This window comes from Notamacropus eugenii, chromosome 5, assembly GCF_028372415.1.
Source record: "Notamacropus eugenii isolate mMacEug1 chromosome 5, mMacEug1.pri_v2, whole genome shotgun sequence".
Classification (NCBI taxonomy): domain Eukaryota; kingdom Metazoa; phylum Chordata; class Mammalia; order Diprotodontia; family Macropodidae; genus Notamacropus; species Notamacropus eugenii.
Genome location: NC_092876.1, coordinates 170597494 through 170615304, shown reverse-complemented (window position 1 = coordinate 170615304; position 17811 = coordinate 170597494). Strand labels below are relative to the sequence as shown.

Below are 17811 nucleotides of genomic sequence, written 5' to 3'. Positions count from 1 at the left end.
AGTAGGTGCAGTGAAGGGCAGTATCATGAAACTTGTGTGGGTTTTGCAATCAAAACTAATCTAATCAGCAGGGTGGTATGCCTGACAAATGGAGTGAATGACAGGCTCACGAAAATGTGATTACTATTCACAGAAAAATGCCATGCCACCATCATCAGTGCCTATGCTCCCATTATGACAAACCCTAATGAAGTCAAAGAAAAATTTTATGAAGACCTAGAGACCCTTATCATCAATGTGCCAAAAGAGGAAAAGCTTATAATTCTGGGTGACTCTAATGCTAGAGTAGGTTCTGATTACCAGACTTGGCAGGGAGTCCTAGGGAGGAATGGAGTTGGAAATAGCAATAGCAATGGTCATTTACTGTTAAAAACTTGTGCATCCTATGGCCTTCTCATCACCAACATTGTCTTCTGTTTACCTAAACGCAATAAAACTACTTGGATGCATCCTCACAGCAAACACTGGCATCTAATAGACTGTGCTTTTAAGGAGAAGATACAGACAAGATGTGAGAGTGACAAAGAAAATGTGTGGTGCAGAGTGCTGGACTGATCATAGACTTATCCTTTTCAAGTTAAATGTTTGCATTCATCCAAAACACCTCCCCCAAGCCAAAATGACTACCAGAAGAATTAATGTCAACAAAGTAGAAATCTTTGAGCATGAACAGTTTGTTGCTAACTTAGAGGGAACCGACACACATGTGGCAAAAGTGGAGCAGAAAAGGAGTGGGCAGTTTTCAGAGATTTGGTGTACAGCACGACTTTTGCTCATCCAGGTCAGAACTCACAAACACCAAGACTGGTTTGATGAAAATGATGGGGAAATTCAGAAGCTGCTAAATGAAAAACGAGAACTCCACAGGATTTACCAGCAGGACAGTTCATCCACCTCTAAGAAGGCAGTATTTAATTCCATCAAAAGCAAAGTACAAGCAAAGCTTAGAGAGATGCAAGATTCCTGAATCAGTAAAAAGGCAGATGAAATTCAGTTTTATGCTGATAGTAGCAATGCAAAACGTTTTTATGATTCCCTGAAAGCTATTTATGGTTCAAAAACCTATGGTGCTTCACAACTTCTCAGTGCCAATGGAGCCACATTGATTAGTGATAAGGACATGATCCTAGAGAGATGGGTTGACCACTTCCATAGTGTTCTCAACAGACCATCATCAATCAATGCTGAGGCCATTGACCATTTACCTCAGGTTGAAGTCAATCCTTCCTTAGCTGAAGTTCCACCTGAAGAAGAGGTTTTGAGGGCCATTAGGCTTCCTTTCAGGTGATAAAGCACCTGGTGCTGATTCTATTCCAGCTGAGATTTACCAGGTAGGGGGACCATTGCTCATACAAAAGGTGACTGAAATTTTCCAGGTTATATAGCAAGAGAAGGTTATCCCCCAGGTTTTCAAGGATGCCTCCATTGCCCATCTCTACAAAGGTAGAGGGAATAGATTGTCCTGCAACAATCACAGGGGAATCTCTCTCTTAGTCATTGCTGGCAAAATTCTTGCTGGAGTCCTCCTTAATAGACTGATCCTTCACCTGGAAGATAGTCATATACCTGAGAGTCAGTGTGGCTTCAGAACGCCGCAGCAAGAGGGATCCCTCTTTGTGATTTTCCTTGATTTTGTCCTTTGCCTGTATTTTCTTTTGTAATTATTAAATTATACGTAAGTTACACTTCTTTGTCTCTGAATTTAGTTTAGAAATTTAATCTAATGGATTAAATATAAAAATCCAGCTCGCCTGATAATCATTGATCCATTCTTGCCTTAAGGAATTTAGCTGACTTTAGGGCTATGGGTAAATACAAGGGAGTCAACCTGATGTATTTATATCATCAAGCTTTTAGCCTCTACATCTCACAAGTGGACTCAGACAATGAACTTTTCTTAGTCTCAAAAGAGAATAAGGAAGGAGCTCATTGCTAGCCCTATTGCCAAATTTACAAGAAATCATGTTATTCACTGTACCTCATCTCTGTAACCAATCATGTTGTCATCTCCCTGATTTGTTCTTCTGCTTTTCTCAAAACCTGTAAGGTGGATTATCTTTTTCAAGGTTTTTGGCACGAATGGAACCAACCCATTAATCCATTTATTGGTAGTCAGCATGGGGCCATTAAAAAATTTTTATCTTGCTTAAAGAATTGCCTCATTTTACCTCCTTGCTACATTTCAAATTTGATACTATGGTGTAGTGGTGTGATGGAACTAGTGGGTATGGTCCCCCCCACTGGTTAATTTCACTTTGAGGACTATAGGTGGAGATCTGGCTCTCTCCTCTATCTTAAATTCTACAGGTCTGACTCTGACCTCAAGGTAAGCATCTTTGTTCAGAAAATTTCAGCTTTTTGTCTGGAGTGCTGTTTGTGTTTACTGTGATAATATATTTTTCTGAATGTTTTATTAAATTTGCAACTTTATTAATTCAGAGTTAATTTTATATATATGTATATATAAATATACATCCATATCCATGTTTATGTATATATACACATGTGTGCATATACACATACATATATATGCTTCCATGTGTGTGCATGCACACACACATGTGCAGGGCTGGTTGGGTTGGGACATATTCTAGACCACAGTCACAGGAATTTTTACCTCCCAGACAGTGTGTGTGGGGTCAGGTGCTGTTTGAAGGAAGATCAAAGCAACCTCTTCTGATAAGGAATACCAGGGCCAGTTATGCTTTTGAGATGTGGTCCAGTGAGAGAAGGAATCAGCATGTTCTGGTTTGTGCAAAAGTAATAGAGTGGGAGCACTGCTAGATGTGGGCACTTACAAGAGGACAGAATTCTTGGTTTCAGTTCCAGGCCACAGAGAATAACTGAAGGAGGATGTGAGGCCAGAGGCACAATCTCACATTCCCCAGGATTAGAGGTGATTACAATAATAAGGTGCTATAAATAAAAAGAAAATGAGCAGCCCAAGGAGAAAAAGCTCAAACATAGAAAGTTACCATGGAAATAGAGGAGTCTGGGATTTGTTTTCAGAGGAGAATACTGAAGCAAAAAACAACCCAAAACTCTCCTACCCCAAAGAATAATGTCAAATAGTTACCTGCCCCAAAAGAATTCACAGAGGAACTTAAAAAAACTTTAAATTAGAATATAATAAGAAGAATACAAGGAAAATAAGAAGACTATGAAAAGAAAGTCATGCAAATGGAAAAGGAAATCCAGAATCTTAGGGGTAAAAGCCCCTTAAAATTAGAATTGGGCAAAGGGAAACCATCAAAGCTATAAGAAATCAAGAAATAATAAAACAAAATACAAAATATAAAGAATGAAAAAAAAAACAAAAGAGACCATGAAACATCTCATAAGATTCCAAATCTTTTGATCTGGAGAACAGAACAAGTGAAAACATATGAATAATTAGACTACCTGAAAGCTAGAATTAAGAAATGAATATTGGAGCAATACTACAAGAAAGAAGGTAAAGAAAATTGTCCTGAAACAATACAACAAGAGGGGAAAGTAGAAATAGAAAAAAAATCCACTGATCACTACCTGGAAGAGATCCTGCAAGGAAAACCCCACAGGAATATCACAGTCAAAATCTTCAAACTCTCAGCTCAAAGTGAACATATTAGGTACCACAAGAAACAAAATTCAAATACGACAGAAATGCAATTAGAATTATACAATACCTAGCAGTGGGTACACCAAAAGACTGCAAGTCTTGGAAACAAAATATCAAAGAGTGAAAAACTAGGGTTGTTGCAGAAAATATTATACCCAACAAGGCTAAGTAATCTTCAATGATAAAAAACGATATTCTATGAATTGAAAAACTTTCAGGATTCTGCTGTAAAAACCACTGAACATAATAGAAAATTTGATTTAAAATGTACAAGAGAAATGCAAGGTACACATCAAAGACTGAGGAACTCAATAAGGAGAGACTGTTTATTTTTTATATGAAGAAATGTGAAACATGAGTCTAAAATTTTTACTAGAAATTGGGTATTTTTTTTCATTTAACTCAACATTCATTTTCACAAAATTTTGGGTTCAAATTTTCTCCCCTTTTGTCCCCTCCCCCCACCCCAAAACACCTAGCATTCGAATTGCCCCTATCACCAATCTGCTCTCTCTTCTATCATCCCTCTCTGCTCTTGTCTCCATCTTCTCTTTTGTCCTTCAATGCCAAATAACTTTCTATACCCCTTTACCTGTATTTCTTACTTCCTATTAGCAAGAACAGTACTTGATAGTTGTTCCTAACACTTTGAGTTCCAACATCTCTTCCTCCCTCCCTCCCTACCCCTTCCCTTTGGAAGGCAAGCAATTCAATATAGGCCATATCTGTGTAGTTTTGCAAAAGACTTCCATAATAGTTGTGTTGTATAGGACTAACTATATTTCCCTCCATCCTATCCTGCCCCCCATTGCTTCTATTCTCTCTTTTGATCCTGTCCCTCCCCATGAGTGTTGACCTCAAATTGCTCCCTCCTCCCCATACCCTCCCTTCCATCATCCCCCCCACCCTTCTTATCCCCTTATCCCCCACTTTCCTGTACTGTAAGATAGGTTTTCATACCAAAATGAGTGTGCATTTTATTTCTTCCTTTAGTGGAATGTGATGAGAGTAAACTTCACGTTTTTCTCTCACCTCCCCTTTTTCCCTCCAGTTTTTTTTGCTTGCCTCTTTTATGAGAGATAATTTGCCCCATTCCATTTCTCCCTTTCTCCTCCCAATATATTTCTCTCTCACTGCTTGATTTCATTTTTTTAAGATATGATCCCATCCTCTTCAATTCACTCTGTGCACTCTGTCTCTATGTGTGTGCATGTGTGCATGTGTGTGTGTAATCCCACCGGGTACCCAGATACTGAAAAGTTTCAAGAGTTACAAATATTGTCTTTCCATGTAGGAATGTAAACAGTTCAATTTTAGTAAGTCCCTTATGACTTCTCTTTGCTGTTTACCTTTTCATGCTTCTCTTGATTCTTGTGTTTGAAAGTCATATTTTCTCTTCAGCTCTGGTCTTTTCATCAAGAATGCTTGAAAGTCCTCAATTTCATTGAAAGACCAATTTTTCTTTTTTTTTTTCTTTTTCTTTTTTTTATTATTATTTTTTAATGTTTAACAATCACTGCCATACAATTGAGATTTTATCCCCCCCACACCTACCCCCCACTAACCCCCTCCCTCCCCACGACTGCATACAATTCTGTATAGGTTGTACATATACTTTCCTATTGAGTATATTTTCACTATAGTCATGCTATGTAGTCAGACTAAAATAAATGAAAGAAATCATATAACAAATCAAAACATGATACGCAAACACATACACATACACAAACATGATCTGCTACATTTTGTGAATGACTTCCATATTTCTTTCTCTGAGTGTGGAAGGCATTTTGCCTTGAGAACCACCTTTGGGTTTGTTTTTTTTTTTTATAAGAAGTTTTTGCGTTATTACAAAATTCCAAGTCTACCAGAAAAAACTCTCGCACACTGTGGTCGTTGCTGTGCACAAAGTTCTCCTGGTTCTGCTCCTTTCACTCAGCATCAGATCATATAAGTCGTTCCAGGCCTCTCTGAAGTCTTCTTGTTCATCATTTCTTATGGCACAATAGTACTCCATTACATTCATATACCATAATTAATTCAGTCATTCCCCAATTGATGGACATCTCTTTCTATCTCTTGCTGTTGGACTTTGTTGCTAATATATAGGAATGCAGAAGATTTGTGTGGGTTTATTTTGTAACCTGCAACTTTGCCAAAGTTGTTTATTAATTCAAGTAATTTTTTACTTGAATCTCTGGGATTCTCTAGGTAAATCATCATATCATCTGCAAAGAGTGATAACTTAGTTTCTTCTTTGGCTATTCTTATTCCTTGAATATCTTTATCTTGTCTAATTGCTACAGCTAACATTTCTAGTAACATATTGAATAATAGTGGTGATAATGGACAACCTTGTTTCACCCCTGATCTTATTGGGAATGCATCTAGCTTATCCCCATTGCATATAATGCTTGCTGAAGGTTTTAGATAGATACTGCTTATTATTTTATGGAAAGTTCCTTTATTCCTACGTTCTCCAGTGTTTTTAGTAGGAATGGGTGTTGTATTTTGTCAAAAGCTTTTTCTGCATCTATTGAGATAATCATGTGGTTTTTGTTAGCTTTCTTGTTGATGTGATCGATAATGATAATAGTTTTCCTAATATTGAACCAGCCTTGTAATCTTGGTATGAATCCTACCTGATCATAATGTATTAATCTCATGATAAGATGCTGTATTCGTTTTGCTAAAATCTTATTTAAAATTTTTGCATCTATATTCATTAGGGAAATTGGTCTATAACTTTCTTTCTCTGTTTTGTCTCTTCCTGGTTTGGGTATCAAAACCATATTTGTATCATAGAAAGAATTTGGGAGGACTCCTTCTTCCCCAATTTTAGAAAATAGTCTATATAGTATTGGAATTAACTGTTCTTTAAGTGTTTGATAGAATTCACTTGTGAATCTATCTGGCCCTGGAGATTTTTTCCTAGGGAGTTCACTGATGGCTTGTTCAATTTCTTTTTCTGAGATGGGGTTGTTTAAGTATTCAACTTCCTCTTCTGTTAATCTGGGCAATTTGTATTTTTTAAAATATTCATCCATCTCATTTAGATTATCGAATTTGTGGGCATAAAGTTGGGCAAAGTAGTTTCTAATTATTTTAATTTCCTCCTCATTGGAGGTGAGTTCACCCCTTTCATTTTTAATATTAGTAATTTGATTTTCTTCTTTCTTTTTTTAAATCAGATTGACCAAAGGTTTATCAATTTTATTAGTTTTTTCATAAAACCAACTATTGGTTTTATTTATTAATTCAATAGTTTTCTTAATTTCAATTTTATTAATCTCTCCTTTGGTTTTCAGTATTTCTAATTTGGTATTTACTTGGGGATTTTCAATTTGTTCTTTTTGTAGCTTTTTCAACTGCAAGCCTAAGTCATTGATCTCCTCTTTCTCTATTTTATTTATGTAAGCATTCAAAGATATAAAACTTCCCCTAATAACTGCTTTTGCAGTATCCCATAAGTTTTGGTATGTTGTCTTCCTATTGTGATTCTCTTGAATGAAATTGTTGATTGTTTCTATGATTTCTTCTTTAACCCAACCCTTCTTTAGAACTAGATTATTTAGTTTCCAATTGATTTTTGGTTTCTCTTTCCATGGCCTTTTATTACATGTAATTTTTAATGCATTATGATCTGAAAAGGATGCATTGATTATCTCTACCTTTCTGCACTGGATTGTGAGATTTTTATGTCCTAGTACATGGTCAATTTTTGTAAATGTTCCATGTACCGCTGAGAAAAAGGTATATTCCTTTCTATTCCCATTTAATTTTCTCCAAAGATCTATCATATCTACCTTATCCAGAGTTTTATTTACCTCCTTAACCTCTTTCTTGTTTATTTTGAGGTTAGATTTATCGAGTTCAGAGAGGGGGAGGTTGAGGTCCCCCACCAGTATAGTTTTGCTATCAATTTCTTCCTTCAACTCCCCCAACCTCTCCTCTAAGAATTTGGATGCTATACCACTTGGAGCATACATGTTTAGTAATGATATTGCTTCATTGTCTATGGTGCCTTTTAGCAGGATATAGTTTCCATCCTTATCCCTTTTGATTAGATCTATTTCTGCTTTTGCTTTGTCTGAGATTAGGATTCCTACTCCTGCCTTTCTTAAATGAGCTGAAGCACAATATATTCTACTCCATCCTTTGACCTTTATCCTATGTGTATCCCCCCGTTACAAATGTGTTTCTTGTAAGCAGCATATTGTTGGATTATAGCTTTTAATCCATTCTGCTATCCGTCTCCGTTTTATTGGAGAGTTCATTCCATTCACATTCACAGTTATGATTACAATCTGTGTATTTCCCTCCAACCTCTTTCCCACCATTTGTGCTGTTAGCTCTCCTGTCTCCCTTCCCCTCCTCAATAGTATTCACCTCCTCAATAGTATTCACTTTTCTCCCCCTCCTCCTGCAGCCCTCCCCTCCTTCTTTTAGCCCCCTTCCCTTTTACTCCCCTTTACTCTTATTGCTTCTTTCCTCCCTTTTAGCCACCCTCCCCTTTCTTCCCCCTTCCCCTCCTACTACCTATAGAGCCAGTTAGGATTATCTACTTAAGATTATTGTTCCCTCCTTTAAACAAATCAGATGAGAGTACCTCTCAAACAATGCTCATCTCCCTCCCCTCCTTCCCTCTACTATAGTTTTGTACTTCTTCCTGTGATATAATTTGCCATTTTCTGCTTCCCCCTTTTCACACCTCCTATTACAATCCCTTCTCATACTTAAATCATATTTTTGACATGACATCATTTACTTTATACCCGTTCCCTCTACATATATCCCTTTTATCATAATAGCTGCACAGTTCTCAAGATTAAAAGGTATCATCTTCCCTTATAGGGAGGTAAACAGTTTGCCCTAATTGAGTAGTAAGTTTTTGTTTTTGTTTTTTCCCCCCTGTTTACCTTTTTATGATTCTCTGGAGACCTGCATTTGAAGATCAAGTTGCCTATTGAGCTCTGGTGTTTTGGTCAGGAAGCTCTGGAAATCCCTTATTTCGTTGAATGACTTTCTTCTTGCCTGAAATGTTATGCTGAACTTTGCTGGGTAGTTGATCCTTGGTTGAAGTCCCAACTCCTTTGCCTTATGGAATATTGGGTTCCAATTCTTTTGATCTTTTAATGTAGAAGCTGCAAGGTCCTGTGTGATCCTGACTGTATGTCCTTAATATTTGAATTGTTTCTTTCTGGCTGCTTGTAGTATTTTCTCCTTCACTTGATAGCTCTGGAATTTGGCAACGATATTTCTTGGGGTTTTGAGTTTGGGATCCCTTTCATGAGGGGAACGGTGGATTCTTTCGATGACTATTTTGCCCTCTGGGTCTAGTACGTCTGGGCAGTTTTCCTTGATGATTTCCTGGAAGATATTGTCCAGACTCTTTTCTTCATCATGGGTTTCTGGCAGGCCAATAATTCTTAAATTTTCTCTCCTGGATCTATTTTCCAGGTCAGTTGTTTTTCCAATTAAATATTTTAGATTTTCTTCTATCTTTTCATTCTTTAGATTTTGTTTGACTGATTCTTGTTGCCTCATTGAGTCATTAGTTTCTACTTGCCCAATTCTAATCTTCATTGTATTGTTTTCTTCAGTTAACTTTTGCATCTCCTTTTCCATCTGACCAATTTTTCCCTTTAAGGAGTTATTTTCTCCATTTAATTTTTGTACTTCTTTTTCCATTCAACCATTTTCCCAGTTAGGTTTTGTGTTTCCTTTTCCATTTGATCAATTTTCCCAATTAGGTTTTGGGTTTCCTTTTCTGTTTGATTAACTCTTCCTTTTAGGGAATTGTTCTCTCCAGTTAATTTTTGAACTTCTTTTTTCCATTTGTTCAATTTTCCTTTTCAGAGTGATGTTCTTATCAGTGAATTCTTTTTTTATAATTTTAAAATCATTGGCCAGTTTTTCTTTTATTTCCTTCTTCTGCTGTTCCAGGTAATCTAGTTGAGCTTGCGAGAAATTCATAGTCCCTTCTGAGGTTTCAGATGGAAGTACAGTCTCAGCTCTGACCTCTTTGGTGTTTGTGTTTTGGTCCTTATCCCCATAGAAAGATTCTATGGTTTTTTCACCTTTCGTCTGCCTTTTCCTGTTCATGATGTTGCCTGAGTGTTGTAGCTTCTGGTTCTTTCATTCAGAAGGTACAAATCTTTGTGTTGAGCTGATGTGTGTCAAGGCTAAAAGCAGGTTTTTGTTTTTTGTTTCCCAGATCAACCCTGGGGTTAGCTTGTTAGGTGTGTGGGAGGGGTGGTCTGGTCTCAGGAGATCTCCTCAGCTGACCTGAGGCAAAGGCAAGGTCAGGGGATGGTGATCCCAACTTCCCTATTGTCTTCTCTTTTCCCCTGAAGGGCTGGGGCACGCCTAGATGCTAATGCGTGTTCCCACCCCTCCTGGGGCTCATCTCCCGGCGCTGAGGCTTGCCTGGGTCTCAGTGCGAATTTTCTCTGCCCTGGGTCATCTGTCCTTCCAGATCGCCTCTGCCACACTAGGAAGAATCCCACTTTGCTATTTTTCTAGCCTCTGTTGTTATGAGACTATTTGCCCCCTTCTGCTGTTCCCGCTGATCCAGGATTTATCTGGGGAAATATTTTATGGTTCTTTCACAGTCATCCGGGGGGAGGAGAGAGCATTTACTGATCACTCTGCCATCCTGGCTCCCAGAATTTCAAGTAGGTGACTTACCGAAGTTTAGTCTTCAGGCTGAAGGTTTCAAAGGCTGCTGCGCTGATATCTGGTGCTCAGCGGCTCTCACTGGTTCGGTTTGGCTTGTCTCCTGCTCCGCTGGTTTCGCCCACCACTCTTGGGCTTCTCAGGTCCCTTCCACCCTGCTGCGCTGACTGTGCTGCGCTGTGCGCTGGGGACTTACCCCCGCAGAACAGATCCTTCCTGTGGACCTTCCAGTCTAACCTGGGCTCCGAATCTGTCAAAGTCTGTCACCCACTGGATTCCACACCTCCAAAGTTTGGTCAGATTCTCCTTTCAGAGACATCCAGAGGAGTTTGTCCAGGAGCTTAGGTGAGTCGTTGCTTTCACTCCGCCATCTTGGCTCCGCCCTCTGAAAGACCAATTTTTCCCCTGAAGTATTATACTCAGTTTTGCTGGGTAGGTGATTCTTAGTTTTAGTGCTAGTTCCTTTGACTTCTGGAATATCCTATTCCATGCCCTTTGATCCCTTAATGTAGATGCTGCTAGATCTTGTGTTATCCTGATTGTATTCCCACAATACTTGAATTGTTTCTTTCTAGCTGCTTGCAATATTTTCTCCTTGGCCTGGGAAATCTGGACTTTGGCCACAATGTTCCTAGGAGTTTCTCTTTTTGGATCTCCTTCAGGTGGTGATCTGTGGATTCCTTGAATATTTATTTTGTCCTCTGGTTCTAAAATCTCAGGGCAGTTTTCCTTGATACTTTCATGAAAGATGATCTTTTTTTGATCATGGCTTTCAGGTAGTCCCATAATTTTTAAATTGTCTCTCCTGGATCTATGTTCCAGGTCAGTTGTTTTTCCAATGAGATATTTCACATTATCTTCCATTTTTTCATTCTTTTGGTTTTGTTTTGTGATTTCTTGGTCTCTCATGAAGTCATTAGCCTCCATCTGTTCCATTCTAATTTTGAAAGAACTATTTTCTTCAGTGAGTTTTTGAACCTCCTTTTCCATTTGGCTAATTCTGCTTTTGAAAGCATTCTTCTCCTCATTGGCTTTTTGAACCTCTTTTGCCAATTGAGTTAGCCTATTTTTCAAGGTGTTATTTTCTTCAGCATTTTTTTGGGACTCCTTTAGCAGGGTGTGGACCTGCTTTTCATGCTTTTCTTCCATCTTTCTCATTTCTCTTCCCAGTTTTTCCTCCACCTCTCTAACTTGATTTTCAAAATCCTTTTTGAGCTCTTCCATGGCCTGAGCCCATTGGGTGGGCTGGGATACAGAAGCTTTGACTGCTGTGTCTTTCCCTGATGATAAGCATTATTCTTCCTCATCAGAAAGGAAGGGAGGAAATGCCTGTTCACCAAGAAAGTAACCTTCTATGGTCTTATTTTTTTTCCCTTTTCTGGGCATTTTCCTAGCCAGTGACTTGACTTCTGAGTATTCTCTTCACACCCACTTTGCCTCCAGATCCTCCCAGCCAGAGCTTGGGGCCTGAAATTCAAATGCTGCTTCCCAGCCTCAGGGCTTTTGGTGGGGGCAGGTCTGCTATTCAGTGTGAAATTAAGTTCAGGTGTTCAGGTGGGGACAGGGCTGCCTCACAGGACTCAGTTCCCTCAGGGGTTTATGTGGAGACTTTCAACAATGGATCCGAGCTAATGCCTGCTTGGGGAGCCCTGGTCTGCTGCCCCCTCCTCTTCTGCCTTCTGTGGGGGCCTGAGTTATGGAGGGACCCCACTCCCCTCTCAGCAAGCCAAGAAGACCCTCTCACCAACCTTTGGAGCTTGTGGGTGGAGGGACCTGTGTGGCTGCTGGAGATTCTGTCCCTGAAGCCTGCTTGGATTTGCTCCTCTTGGTGCGGTGCAGCCCAGGCAAGGCTGGGCTCAGCTCCAGGTCTGGGACGCGACAGACCTTTTGCAAGAGGTTTTCAGGGCTCTCTGGAACAGAAATCTCCTCCACTCTGTTGTTCTGTGGCTTCTGCTGCTCCAGAATTTGTTGGGAGTTCTTTACAGATATTTTATGGGCTGTGGGTTCGGAGCTAGCGTATGTGTGTCTTTCTACTCTGCCATCTTGGCTCTGCCTGTTTTCCACCTTCTAATTCTTTCACATTGATGACCACATAATGTTTAGGAGAGGATAAAAAGACCAAGAGTTAAAAGACGAAGTACAAGAATTTGGTTTGTTGTTAACTTGTTCTGTGACTTGGACAACTCACTTATCCTCTTTGTGGTATGATTTCTTCAACTGAAAAACAAGTGGGCAGATATTGCAATTCTTAAAATCCTCATCTAGGTCTAATATTATCTGTATCATTCATGTTGTGAAAGCTTGGAAATTTAACCTCTAGTTGTTGCAACCATTGCTCCACAGAAGGTTATCCATGATAATTACATTTCCATACATCTTTTTTAAGCTAGAAGAACCATCTCTTTCAATATAAGGAGTAGATCAATCCATGGATGACTTTCACAGGCATTTTGATATTCAAGTCAGAGTTATAAGAAGAATACAAGTGTGGGAAGAGAAATCCAGTTTAATATGGTTTAAGATATGTCTTCAAAGCATTTCTCACTTGGAATTGAAATTGATTATTTGTGTAGCATGTGATATCTACTTTGTACAAATGTCTCATTCTCTCTCTCCCTCTCCCTCTCCCTCTCTTCCTCCCTCCCTCCCTCTACCTCTCCTCCCACCTCTCTCCCTGTCTTTCTCTGTCACTATATTTCTCTGTCTCTCTCCTCAGAATTCCAACTTCCATTACACCAGTTACTCTGATATTGTTCCTTTCAAAAGAATGTTCTTTTCATCACTTTCTTCAAGGCAATTTTGACATCCTTGTTTCTCACACTATAAATAAGGGGGTTTAGCATGGGCACTACGATTGTATAAAACACAGAGGACACTTTCCTCTGATCCATGGAACTGACTGAAGATGGCTGCAGGTACATGAATACACCAGAGCCAAAGAAGACACCAACTGCTGCAGTATGGGAGCTGCAGGTGTTGAAGACTTTTGATCTTCCTCCAGTGGATTGAATTTTTAAAATGCTAGCAATGATAAAAACATAAGAGCAAATAATTGTTAATGTTGGAAAAAGGATATTAAATGTGCAGAGTGACAGAAGTACCACTTCATTGACATAGGTACTAGAACAAGAGAGCTCCAAGAGTGGAAGGAGATCACAGAAGTAATGATTAATGGCATTATTCTTACAGAAGAGCAGTTTAAGCAAGCAGCCTGTGTGAGCTGTGGCCCCCACCAGACCCAATGTATACACTCCACTCACCAACAATGAGCACACTTGATGAGACATCATAAGACTATAAAGAAGGGGATGGCATATAGCAACATAACGGTCATATGCCATCACAGCCAACATTTGACATTCAGAAATCACAAAAAAGGTAAAAAAATAGAACTGTGTCATGCAGTCAAGATAAGAGATGGTGCTTTTCTTTGATAAAAAGTTCACCAACATTTTGGGAGTGATGACAGTTGATTGAGAGAGATCAATGAAGGACAAACTGCAGAGGAAATAGTACATGGGGGTGTGAAGGTTAGAACTGAGTCTAATCAATATTATCACACCCAGGTTTCCCACCACTGTGATAATGTAAATCCCCAGGAAAAAGAAGAAGAATTGCATCTGGAGCTCCGGCTGGTCTGTTAGCCCTATGAGGATGAACTCAGTCACTAGTGAATAATTTCCTTTCTCCATTCTTTTTGATTGTTGAGTAGATTGAGGCAAGAAACTCTAAACATGAAGAAAAAACAGAAACAACAACAAAGAGGATGACCTCATTCTTACCAATCTCAAAAATAACTTCAGACAGAAGAATAAAATTGCATACAGTCATCTAATCTTTTTATCTAATTTTGTTTTCCTTCAAACAGCTAATGACTATCAACTTTCACAATTACATAATTCATGTATACCAGCCTGGTGGCAAAATCCATGCCTGATCTTCTCTCCAATATATCATGATGATTATTTTTATTCTTATAACCATTCATAGCTTCAAATTCCATTGCTTGCAACCTATGGTGTGTGCAGCAAATATTGAAGTGGGTATTACATGTATAAAAATCTTAGAGAATATTAAGGCTCTAATTCTCACAGATAGTAAAGCATAAAAGACATAACTTAAAATTAATTATCATTTGATGCCAATAATGGTAGTGGTTATGCTGAATTTTAAATAATGCCTTTCTACAGTTGTTATAATAGCAGTCAGGATAAGAAAGACAATGTTAATATCATCCATTGTCTTATACTCATGCAGTTCAGGAAGAGGTACATTTCTTTCATCTCTTCAATTGAGCTATTTGATATTAAATCTTGTAAATTCTCTCCATAGCTAATGAACTGTCCGGAAAATATGTTTGGAGGTTTCTAAATTGAGGACCGTGGACTCTGTCTCCTTTTTGATGATAGTGAGAAAAAAGTGTTAGAGAAACACAGTTATTGCTAAGACAAGCACTTGAAAATCAATGAACTGAGAAGGAAATCTGGTTGTCCTCTGTGGAGATAGTTCTTAAGGACTCAAAATAGATAGTTTTTTCTAGAACTGCATGTTAATATGATGTCCAGTGAGGAAACTGCTATAGTATGCAATAGGCCTAAATTTATCAAACATTTCACAAGAAGCCTATTGGAGAAAAATCTAGGGTTATGGATTGGACAGAATTGCAATTTAGTAGATGCACAAAAAGTGAACAAAATTTTTAAAAGTTACCTTGAAAGGCAGTCTCTAATAAAATGTGTCAGCAATTTTTGCTTGGTCTTGTTTGGTTATGTATGACATAAGCATAGATGATAAGTTTACCAAATCCAAACACTACTCAAAATTTGGACAGGTGAGTAACTTACAGCTGCTGTAAATTTATAGTTTTCTCTATACATGAGCCAACAGTATCATGACAGTTTACAAAACTGGGCTGAATTTAATGTGATGAAACTTAATAAAGACATCGTGATGTAAATTTTTGAAAGATAAAATGTGCATCAATAATCCAAACAGAGAGATATTTTTAAAAGTCAGTTTGTTTGACAAAGATGTGGGTTTTTTAGTTGACTATAAACTCAATATAATTAAGAAATATAATGCGGTAGCCAAAAAAGAAACAAGCAAACAAAAAAATGAATGTACTTCTGGACTACATGAAGAGAGTCTTAACTTCCAGGAATCAAAAGTGTGATCAAAATTGCTGCTGATATATCTTAAAGGTTTTATGATTGTTTCCAGTATTCCTGGGAATTCATTACTAATACGCAGACAGAGGCTTCTGTGATAGTTCTGTTGGTTCTACCATACTTTGCTTTGGTCAATCCACAATGGGGACATTTTATTCAGTTCTATTTGCCATAGTTTAGGAAGGACATTCACAAGTTGGAGAACATTCAGAAAAGATCAGTGATGATCACGAATGAATATGTGAATTAGTACATTGTAAGAATAATTTCAACTACTTTGCAAATTTTGAGGGGAAAAATCAGAGGAATATGGCAATTGTTTCCAAGTATTTTAAGGGCTCTAATGTTGGAAAGGGATTAGCCTTGTTCAGTTTGTCTCCAAAGAATAGAACCAAGCACAATGTATGAAAGTACAAAGAAACAAATTTAGATTTGATGTGAGCACATACATCTCGACCAAATATACACAACCCAAAGTGACGTCTGTTGCCTTGGTAGTAGTAGATTATCCCCTCAGAGCAGGTCTTCAAGACTACCACTGCTGTATGGGTATTGGGGGAAGCGTAGCGTATGGCTTGGACTAGATGGAAGTTCCCTAATAACTCTAAAAGATGACAGTTCCATCATTCTGAGCTTGAGTTCCTCACACCTCCAAAATCTCTGCTATCGAAACCACCTGTTTCCAGTCTTCAGCTTCATGCTTTGTCAGTGACACAATATGAAGATGCCTTTTACTTAGTAAAGTCCTGAGGTTCCATAAATCTCTGTTTAGAGGGAAGAACAATTTTGAAATGATCAAATACTTACCCTCTAGCATTGGATCTTAGAGTCTCTTTATGCAGAGTCCAGAAAGATCAATGTCTTATATTAAGGTTGTTACGGTCCAAGTATAGAGGCTTCTACAGCTTTTAGTGATGATGAGAATTAGGGCACAGAACTATCTCTGAAATGCTTTGGTAATTGATTTGATTTGTAGATGATTATTCCTAACTGCAACTTTATCCAGAGTATCCTTTTCAGATACAGGGAAATAAACAGTGTTTATCACTGTCAAGAGAGCTCCTGATGATGTTTCTTAAGATTTTATGGTGGTTGATAAGAAGCTTGGGACTTCATTAGTAATACAGACACAGGTTTCCATAGAGATTTATCTCATAAGGGATTCCCCCATTTTTTGGAAGAAGTCATTAATATTTTTCTCTACCTCTTAAGTTTTTTTTCATCTTAATTTTTTTATTATATTTTAATTTATTTTAAATTTAAGTACTACATAAAAAAAGCAAAAAATCATTTTGACATGCACAGCAGAACATAAGAGAGGATTCAACATAAAGCAATAGATTTCCATTTCAAGAAGAGATATGCAATGAATGTTACACATTATTTCTAAAACTGTCAGTCTTTACTTTCCTTCTATGTTTTCTTTTGTCCTGTGCTGTTCATCTTTCCTCTTTTTCTCCCCACTTCCTCCCCCACCTGAAGGTTATAATGAAATGTAGACGACATACACACACATGTATATATGTGTGTATATATGTGTACATACATATATGCACAATCACACACACATGTATATATGTATATGCACACACATGTGTGTCTGTGCCTATATATACACACACATACACATACATACAATTATCTATGTACTGACATATATCAGTTTACATAGATATGCACATATATACATGTGTACATTCAAATGCATATACTTATGACTGCATTATGCTTATATCCACTTGTCATCTGTTGGTTTTTAAGTGGATAGCATCTTCCTTCATAAGCCTTAATCTTTCCATATTTTTCTAAATGCACAAGGTCATCATTTCCTACACCATAAAAATATTACAAACTAATTGCATTCTATCTGGGAGATTCTTTATGAAATTTTCCCCCCTGATTTTTCTGCATTCCCTCTATTTTTTAATTTTCTTTTTTTATGTTTATTTATTTTTAGTTTTCAATATTCATTTCCACAATATTTTGAGTTCCAAATTTTCTCCCTGTCTCTCCCCTCTCCCACTCCATAACCCCTTGCATTCTGATTACCCCTTCCCTCAATATGCCCTCCCTTCTATCACACCCCTCCCTTCTCATATACCATTCTCTCTTTTCTTGCAGGGCAAGATAGGATTATCTGTATTTCTTATTTTCCACATGTATGTAAAAACAGTTCTCAACATTCATTCCTAATACTTTGAATTCCAGCTTCTCTCTCTTCCTCCTTCCCCACTCATCCCCACTGAAAAGGCAGGCAATTCAATATAGGATATATATAAGTGTAGTTTTGCAAAAGATTTCTATAATAGTTACATTGTGTAAGACTGACTATATTTCCCTCCATCCTATCCTGCTCCCCATTTA

The 17811-nt window shown here is 37.9% G+C and overlaps 1 protein-coding gene across 1 annotated transcript; it reads right to left on the bottom strand.

Moving 5' to 3' along the window:
- Positions 1 to 11184: 11184 nt before the first annotated feature.
- On the bottom strand, positions 11185 to 13971 carry LOC140507748 (olfactory receptor 8G1-like). Its single transcript, XM_072615688.1, has 2 exons — positions 13063 to 13971; positions 11185 to 11310 (listed from the first exon to the last, which is right to left on the bottom strand). The coding sequence occupies exons 1-2, from the start codon at positions 13969 to 13971 to the stop codon at positions 11185 to 11187; spliced, it is 1035 nt and encodes a 344-aa protein (XP_072471789.1).
- Positions 13972 to 17811: the final 3840 nt, after the last annotated feature.